The 9,747-nt window shown below is 33.0% G+C and overlaps 1 protein-coding gene across 1 annotated transcript; it reads right to left on the reverse strand.

Annotated features, from left to right (window-relative positions):
- Positions 1–3,202: 3,202 nt before the first annotated feature.
- On the reverse strand, positions 3,203–8,186 carry LOC120075985 (uncharacterized). The gene is made up of 6 exons (XM_039029750.2): positions 7,533–8,186; positions 7,210–7,429; positions 6,033–6,497; positions 4,246–4,582; positions 3,527–3,604; positions 3,203–3,432 (listed from the first exon to the last, which is right to left on the reverse strand). The coding sequence occupies exons 3-6, from the start codon at positions 6,476–6,478 to the stop codon at positions 3,382–3,384; spliced, it is 912 nt and encodes a 303-aa protein (XP_038885678.1). The 5' UTR covers positions 6,479–6,497; positions 7,210–7,429; positions 7,533–8,186; the 3' UTR covers positions 3,203–3,381.
- Between the last annotated feature and the right edge of the window lie 1,561 nt (positions 8,187–9,747).

The following is a 9,747-nucleotide window of genomic DNA, read 5'->3' on the forward strand; positions in this document are numbered from 1 at the left end:
TTGCCATCATCTTCGCCGTCGCTTCCGTCGCCGCTCAGGAGGCTCCGGCCCCCAGCCCGGCCTCCCCTGCCACCTCCATTGCTCCGTCGTTCGTGTCCGCTTGCATCGCTTCTTTCGTTGCTCTCGCCTTCGGATCTACTCTCAGGATCTGAGGTATCGGCCTCCTGATATGGTGATTGATTTTGCCATGATTCCATCTATTCGTGCTCTGCTTTTTTGTTATTTCTTGAAGTAACCTTGGGGTGGAGGAATTTGTTTTAGACGTTTTCGAAGGGATTTTAATTTCTACACGTTTGGTACAGAGGACCTCTTTTGTTTACACATTCTTATATATAGAATGCAGGCTGTGTTGGTTTGATCACGATTGTGCTATATCTTGTTGGTTATGATTAGTAAATAAATTGTTTCGTTCTTTTTAAATCTATTCTTTCTACTCTTTCCTGCATTGATATGAGAACTCGCTGATTATCGATCTGGATTCTGGACATCGAACTGCAACAATAACGTTGAGATTCTTTGCGATCTTTCCGTTTATTTACCGATAATTTTTCATGCTTAACCAAAACAACCTGGTAATTTTCATAAGATTTGATCTCTTCTGGAAGAGAGGAGATTTAAATTTAAAACTCGGAGATGAAAAAATACATCATAAAACATTTTCTATAACCGAAGTTGGCGATTATTCAATTGTGCAATTCAAAGATGAAATTGGACCAACACAAGTCCAATTGAAGTAGAAATTGTGGGGCAGTGAGGCATGTGCTATGACTAATGAGCCTGAAAGGGAAAGCTGCCAATAATTTTGTGGTTGGTAATTTACAGCTAAAGAATTAATGCCAAGAACATGCTTGCCTTTTTAGCTTTTTCCTTCTCTAAGAAGGAATTCAAAGCATATAGACAATTGAGTAAACAAATAAAATGGTATATTGGTTGATCTGTGGTTGTCCACTAAAAAATTCTATTGTAATCTTTGTGATGCTCAAGTCAAAGTTGGATTCATTTTGGGTTATTTATTATTTATTATTTTTGGGTTATCTTTTTATATTCTTCATGGACCCCCCCAAAAAAACTAAAACCTGAAACTCTTATGCAGATGTTTTGAAAGAACATGAAATTTGTTTGTTTTTCGAAATCACAAGTTTATCAACTTTTAAGTTTGTTTAAAATGTTTAATAGGTTTCCAATCATTTTATTATTGTATTCATAGGTTTTTGAACAGATAAAAGTATCAAATAAGCACTAGAATTATTAATTATAATTTGAAAAATGGATCAACTAAATACAACATGAAAGTTTTAGGAAATATATTTAATAATTATAATTAAAAAAAATTGAGTAATTGTATTGGATAGTATTTTTAAGGATAATAATTAGGTGTGCAATAATATTTTTAAAAAAATTGTAAATATAATAAAATTTGTCCGACAGACTCTTGATAAACTTGTACCATCATTGGTAGATCTCTACTAGTAATATACAAGAAAAACCAAGTCTAACCCAACCCAACCCTTAAAATTCATATGTAAGATATTTATTGCAAACTTTAAATAAAGACAAATATCATAACAATTTAAAAAAAAATTCAAAATTCACAAATTAATCATAATCAAATTTTAAACCAAGAGAAATTATGTAATATATTTTATTTTATATATATAAAATTAGGGTTGGGATGGGTCAATCCAAAATTTTTTTAGCCAACCCATGACCCAACCCAACCCAATAAAAATAGAAAAAATTTAATTCAACCCAAAAACAATACTAATCCAATCCTTATATTTTAGGTTGGATAGTGGTTGTTCGAGTTGTCGGATTATTTGAACACCCCTAATCACTAAATAGACCACACAAAATCTAAAATTTGTTATATCACAAAATCTAAAATTTGTTATATCCAAAAAGAAGTCCCATGTTTTTTTATTAAATAGTAGAAACAATGTCTTATATAATTTTGTTTCCACCTAAATTTGAATGATAGAGTGAACTTTAACACGCACACATTATTCCCCTTGTTTTTAATAAATTAAATTAAGGAGATTTTTTAAATATAAAAAAATATTTACATTTTATAGCAAAAAAAATTACAAAAATACAAAGCATTTTTTGAACTTTTTGCTATAAAGTACAAATATTTTTTGAATTTTTTTATTTATAAGAATTTCTCTTAAATTAAATACAATGATTTTTTCTCATAAACTATATATTTGAATGAATAATTTTCAATATAATTTTTATTTAAAGAAATATTATTGAATAACCTAATAAAAACAATAATATTACATATATCGATCTATAAATAGGTCATATTTGGTAGTGATTCTGAAATAGCTAGATCATTTTTTTTCATGTTCAAAATCACTAAAAACATATTTTTAATAATTCAAAATCAATTTGAATGAGATAAAAAATTATATTTGAAAGAGTAAAATTAAATATTAAATTGAACTTGAGTGATAAAAGCTATGTTGGAAGTGATTTTCACATGCCAAAAATAATTTTAACAAGTTGAAAATGACTCACAAATGTGCAATTTTAATGTCGAACAATTACGTCTAAATGCTTAAGTTTCAATATTACCAACGCATATTATACAATTTAAATATTAAAGTCTCAAATACCCATGTCTTCAATTTAAATAACATTAATATATACACACACAATATAAAAATTAAAAAAGAAAAAAGAAAAACAAACAGGGCGTGGACTCGTCCTATTTGGCCAATAAAAGGAAAATTCAGTCCACTCCCTAAAAGAATTAAACACACTAATTTGGAAAAATTGAAAATATATAAAATTTATAAATTATATATGAGTTGGGTTATGCCGATTTTGGGTTTTGGGGATAAATTGTCGTCTTATTAGGTAGGCAAGTGTGTGTATTATTATATAATAAAAGGCTGCACACTGCACAGAAAATCGAACGGTGGGCGTCAAATGCCACATAATGGAAAGTGCCAAATAAACAATCCCCTTGATGCCTTCCCCATCAAACCCAGCTGTCAAAAATCATTCAACTTTATTTTATTTTTATTTTTATTTTAATCCATTGCCTTCCATTACCATTAATTAATTATCAATTAGTGATGGACAATTATTTCAAAGAGATTCGAATTATACAGAGATTTAAACTTGGTTGCTTAATCCAAAAATAAAATGTAGCTAGCTTCGAGCCTTGTTCTATTTTCAATCTATAACTAGAAAATTAGAATAATTACAATTTCATTATGCTAAAATTAGCCAAGAGAAATCTACAAAAAGTTATATATATATATATATATATATTTTATATTATATAATCCACATATAAACTTCCATCTTCTCCACAAATCAGAACAAAACAGTCTAAATTCATTTTGTATTATAAACTCTCCCCTTTTTTTCTCACTCCGAATCCGACTCCATATTCACTATTGCCTTGAGTCCTCTTGGTCTCTGCATTCAAACACATAAAAATAAAATCAAATTTACAAATTTACCCCAAAAGAAAAAATAATAATAATAAAACATAATACGAGTAAAATTATACCTTTTTAGAAATCTTCTTCTCCCTTACTTCGTATCTCTCTAACGTTAAATCACATAGCCACGTCCCTGGGCTCACCAGCTGCCACCACCAACCAAAACAAACACAATTAAATAAATTAATACTTTTTACAAATTTTTTTTTTTTTTTTAAAAAAAAAAAGGAACAAAGATATTAGGTGGTCAGTATAGAGGGACCAACAAAACTAACTAGTACATAATTACAAAAGTAGCCTTGAATCTAAAGATTATTTACAGAAAAACCCAATCACTCCCCCACTCTTCCACGCCACGATGGGACAACTCAGCCCAGGCCCCGTATTTGTCGGTGGTTACTAATTGACTGGCCCATTCATTCACTCACACTGTGGCTTCATTTCTGGTAATAACAGTCAAATCACATCTCTCCACGTGGCATTCCACCAACCTTCCATTGCCACACACACACTCTCCGACTCCCCCAAAATATCCTCCCCCCCCCCCCACGCTTTTCTTTTCTTTTTTCTTTTCTCTTTTCATATAATTTAATCTCAATTGAAATATATTTGGTGAAAAATGGGGATTTTTTGTGAGGAAAATTAGGGTTGAAAATTAAAACAGAAACAATAATAAATAATAATAATAGCGCATAATCGGTTTGTAATTAAGTAAGAAAAAAAGAAAATGGAAAAAAAAAAGGAATCTGGAAAAGGAAGAGTAAAGAGTGGATTGGTTTTTGCTTACATTGATGGTGCGTTGAATAATTTTGGCTCGTTTTTTGGGTCTCTGAGGCAGTTTTGACCCTTTGATCGCCATGAAATCTTCTTCCTTCTCCTTGTTCGTTAAAGCTATAACGAACTTCGGCGGCCAAATCGGCAGCGCTTGCGGGGGTGCTGGTGCTAGGGCTTCTCCGCTGCCGGAAGACGACCCACCCTTTTTGGTATCGGAGGTAGCGGCGGATTTATGGTGGTGGTCGTGATGAGACGGTGGTCTCTTATCCGGCGCCGCCCTGTCCGGAGAAGTAATTGCTCTGACACCGCCGTTGGATTGGGGTCTCATCGTACCGGAAATCTCAGAGTTCCTAATGAAATTAAAGCCCACCGGAAAGAAAAATACTCTCAGTCTTGTTTACTACTTAGTATCACCAAAAAGTCTTAAAATAAAAAAGAAAAAAAAAAAGGGTCCAACCCCACATACATACACACGCAGATTACCAAAACAAAAAGCCTAAAAAACAAATCTCATAAAAGATTGAAAGGTTAAACATTAAAGAAGAAAAAGGCAAAAAGGAAAAAAAAGAAATTAATTATTTACGTTCGTGGGCTGAAATTACGGGAATGACCTCTGGGGATGTTGGAGTTTGTTGGGGGAATCTGGTTTAGAATTTGCGTATAAAATGGGGGACTTCGTCTCTCTTCTTCATTCAATGGCCCAGTTTTTTAAGGACAAACCTGTCTTTTCAAATCACGACTACCTCGCCTCATTATCAGCCGTTGGATCTACAATTTTTGAGCTTACGTGTCCACTCTGCGACAGCCGATCTGAGGGACACCGGTGGTCACTGCGATCTATGATCCGACGGCTATTATTCCACAGCGATAATGACACGTGGAAGCAATGAAGGACGTGTCCTAATCAACGGGGGTAAATTGCGTTCTTCAATGTTTGGTTCATCATTCATCAAACCCCAAAACCAAGTTGCAATTATATAATTTTTTTTTTATAATAATTTAACTTTTTTTTTTTAATTCAACAAGGGGGTGTGTAGATCCAAAACTAAGTTTCAATTAACTTTAATGGCAATTATTTTCACTCATTTATTCCTCCCATTGATATTTGAAAAAAATGATTAATTTTTTTTTTAATTTGTATTTATTTGTTTGAAACATCAAGTTCATAAATTTAATCTACAGTTATAAAAGTGAAAATTCAAACTCCATTGTAAATCAATCAATCGGCCTATTAAAAATTTAGAAATCAAAATATATGATTTAGAAAATTAGTACTGAACTTATAATTTAACAAAATAAGTTAAACTACAATTATATGTGTATTTCAAAGGTGGTTCATTTTAGTCATTTATTTTCAATTTTAATTGACATTTTCATTATAAAATTTGAAAACATATTGATATGTAATTAAAAAATATATTATTATTTAATCAATCGAACTAAATTTAAGATTTATTTCCAAACTAAAATTTAAATATTTGAAAACATATAGTAATCAATTCGGTGATATTTTGTTATTATTTTATTCATTTTCTTATATTTAAAAAGAGTTCAAAATAATTATTTAGAAATAACAACAGGACAAAAGAAATCAGAAATTCAATGGTGCGTGAAAGCCCTGTAACATAAAAAAAGCCCAAATAAAAAGGCCCATTAAAAAAAATTACATCGGGATTTTGAATCCCATGGCCGGGAAAAAGAAAATCTCAAAAGATCGGCTGAGATCTGAGCGATCAATCAAAAAGATGAAAGAAAAAAACAAGATTGGCGTTGAAGAAAAGAGAAAGAAACGGGCAGTACCTTAGAATACGCTGAGATGGAGCTGGCGGCGGCGGTAGAACTGGCGGTTGAGGAGAAATCGGCCGTTGACGGAGATTCAAATACCCATTACTGTGATTAAGGTTATGATTGGAACTCGCCTGGTGGTGGTTCTGTGTTATAATCGAGTCTTTATCGGCTCTAACGACCCGCCGGTCCACTCGGACGGTGGTTCTGTGAGCCGGTGCTGCGGCGGAAACATCCTTGGCCTTGACCTGGACTTTCATGCACCGGAGACGCTTCCGATTTCCCCATTGTAACACGAACTCCGACGACGTGGGTTGCGGCCTGGCTGCGACGGCGACGGCAGCGGCCTCAGATCTCGCTCGTAACAACAGCGAACCGTCCACGGCGGTTCTATCCCTACCGTTGAGATTGTTATTGACGAAACTGCCATGGCTATTGATTCTGAGATGGTCTTTTTCCATTTGCTTAATTATACACCACCTGTCCCATTTCAAGACGGGGTTAGTCTGAAGAAAGATTACCCAAAAGATTCTAAACAATCAAAGTGGCAAAGAGAGAACCAAAAGTCAAATTGGATAAAAAGCAGACTCTGCAACCAATTGGATTCGTATGAAAATCTTTGCAGTTTCGAAGAAAAATGAACAGAGCGAAGGTGTTTGGAAATTTCAAGCTCTGGGATATGAAGTTTTCGCCATTAACACTGCAAAGACCTTTCTCGAGAAGAGCATCAAACAGTCTGAGACCAGAACATGGGGTTTTCTCGATGATCCGAAAATGGAATCGACGAAATTTGAAAAGCTGAAAACGCTTTGGATTTTTCAAGATAAATATAGGGAAGGCGCTGGGCTAAGAAATTCGCGGCTGAAATTAAGAGAGAGGTTGAGGGAAAATCTTGAAAATGTGAAGAACTCAAAGAAGGAAGGACGATTTCCCATGGAAACAGGGGATCCAGATTTCCCAATGCCTCGCAAGAGAGAGAAGATCCTCCCATGAAAGCAGTAACTCGAATTTTCAAATTTTGAAAGCATGTTATTAGAGCCTAAGAATTCAAACAGAGGAGGAAACGATAGTTATTCGATGCTGCAGGTAGCAATGAATAGGAAGAAAATCAGACCTGAAATTTCGGACGAAGACAATTAGAACAGAAAGAACAGAGCCTGTAAAATACACAAAGAAAATAACCAATCAGTACCTGAAATTTCTGATCTGGGTTTTCTCCCCCAAGAATCAGCTCTCACAAAGAACAGAAATCTGCTTCTTTCACCGCAGAAAACAAGCGAAATGTAAATCTAAATCCCAGAGTCCGATAATTGATTGCATTTTTCTAAGTCCAATCCTTCTTCCACTTTCAAAAAAGGTAACAAATCTCTCAGAAAACCCTCAACGAAACACTAAATCGCTCAAATACTTATCTGCACAACGAAAAATTCAAGAGTTAGAAACTGACTTAAAAAGATAAGATCAAACCCAGAACAGCGAAGACCTAAAACATGATTTGATTTCAATTTTTCAAACCTTTAAAAGTCGAAGTCTCTTCCCCCTCGCGCCTATCCGGAAATTCAACTCCGGATTAAGAAAAAACCAATTACAGAATTGGGCAACAAAACAGAACCCAGATTCAAATTCTCCTCTTCGATTATCTCATCTCTTACAACATTTCAATGCGTTAAAACTCGTCAAAGAACCGAGCATCTTAGATCGATTAACCCACTAAAATAAAGAAAATTTTAAGCTCTTGGATGATTTTGAAAGCTTGAAATGAAGGAAAAATTTACAGAGAAATCAAGAGAGAGAAATATAAATATGTAGAGATGAGAGAGAGAGAAAGTTAGAAGGGAAGTTTAACAGAAGTACTACAGAGAGGTCCTTCCCCAATGATACAAAGAAATGGCCTCTCACCCCTTCAACTCTCAGTTTTTATACGCTCTTCCAAGTCCCATATCGCTTAAACCGTTCAACACGATGGATCTCTGACCGTTCATCAAACCATCGTGCGGCTCTGATTCATCCTCTGCTTTTCCGTCCACTGGTAGTCCCGCTCCGTCCTCTCTTCTCCAATCGACGTTACATTTCTCCACCCGCGTTAACCAATTTGACGGAATCTTTAACGTCGTTTACTCCCCCAAATATAAGGATTTTTTTTAAAAAAAAATATTTAAGTTTGTTTCTGTGGAACCGATGTGATGGAGCAGCTTAGATAGAACCGGGAAGCGACTTAACTATGGTTAGTTGGAGTAACCATGGTTAACCATTTTAATAGAGTGCTTTCGTAATGTCCGGTCAATGTCCAAACCGATTATACGCGCGAGGCTCTGGGCATTATTGAAGTTTCAGTGCAATAAATTTTAAAAGAGAACCCGATAAATAAATAAATTAAGGAAATTTTTATAAATAAAAAAGCCCAAAAATATTCACATTTTAGAGTAAATAGTTCCAAAAATATTTTGTATTTTTTAGAATTTTTTTTTGTTAAACGATAAATATTTTTTTATATTTAAAAAGACTCTAAATTTAAATTTAAATTATATATAAAGGAATTATATGTTTTAAAAAAAATACTCCTATACTCTTTTAAGTTGTAATACTAACCTACGGCATTATTGAAGTTTCAGTGCAATAAATTTTAAAAGAAAACCCGATAAATAAATAAATTAAGGAAATTTTTATAAATAAAAAAGCCCAAAAATATTCACATTTTAGAGTAAATAGTTCCAAAAATATTTTGTATTTTTTAGAATTTTTTTTTGTTAAAAGATAAATATTTTTTTATATTTAAAAAGACTCTAAATTTAAATTTAAATTATATATAAAGGAATTATATGTTTTAAAAAAAATACTCCTATACTCTTTTAAGTTGTAATACTAACCTACCTTTTATACATGTTTTAAAATCATCTTTTGAGTATAAACTCTTGGAAAATATTTAAGTGCATCTCGAGTAGTACTTATTTTCATACACCTTATCAAATTATTCGATTATAATTTGTCATATAGTAATTTTTTTTTTATATATTTTAATTCACTTTTTGTGTGAGTAGTGTGAAGGAATGTATAAGGATGAAAACATCCCGTATTACCCTAAATTCTTTAAAATAAGACAAATTAAAACTTAAAATAGTATGGTGACAACTTAGAACAAAAACTTAGATCACTATAGATTTATTGGTTTTTAAACGTTTGTGAAAGGTCAAGTGTGATATTGCAAACTTTAGGAATAATGTGGTATTAGGGACAATACATTTTGGAATATCTTAGCAATGGTATGATATTGTTGGCGCACGAAGCAGCTCAGTGCACATTGCAAATGAGATCGTCGGTAATTCAAATGGAAGAAGTTTTGGTTTGGAGGAGATCCATCGAACCCATGCACAAACAAGAGTTGATGTCATATGGGTCTTCTGTCATTCAACCTTATATGATGCCTCTTGAGGGAGTCACTTTCTATTAGGGGTGTTCCACGGTTCAATTTAGGAATCAAAATGAACTAAAATACTCAATGTTGGATATATGTTCGATTTTCAATTTTATATATAATATATTTTTTGATTTCGATTCAGTTCGATTTTAACCCAACAGAAACCTTAGTAGGAACCGAAGTTTTAATTCCAGTTTCGTCATTTCTTATGAATATCCCTATTTTTATGGTCTATTTTATTTTCATGTTGGTTGTTTCAATTTTTTTTGGAAAAAAAAATAAAAATAAAAATCCTGGCCTTTACATGTTTGTTGA

The sequence above is a fragment of the Benincasa hispida genome, chromosome 4, assembly GCF_027475165.1.
Source record: "Benincasa hispida cultivar pf3 chromosome 4, pf3_genome.v1.1, whole genome shotgun sequence".
Lineage (NCBI taxonomy): Eukaryota > Viridiplantae > Streptophyta > Magnoliopsida > Cucurbitales > Cucurbitaceae > Benincasa > Benincasa hispida.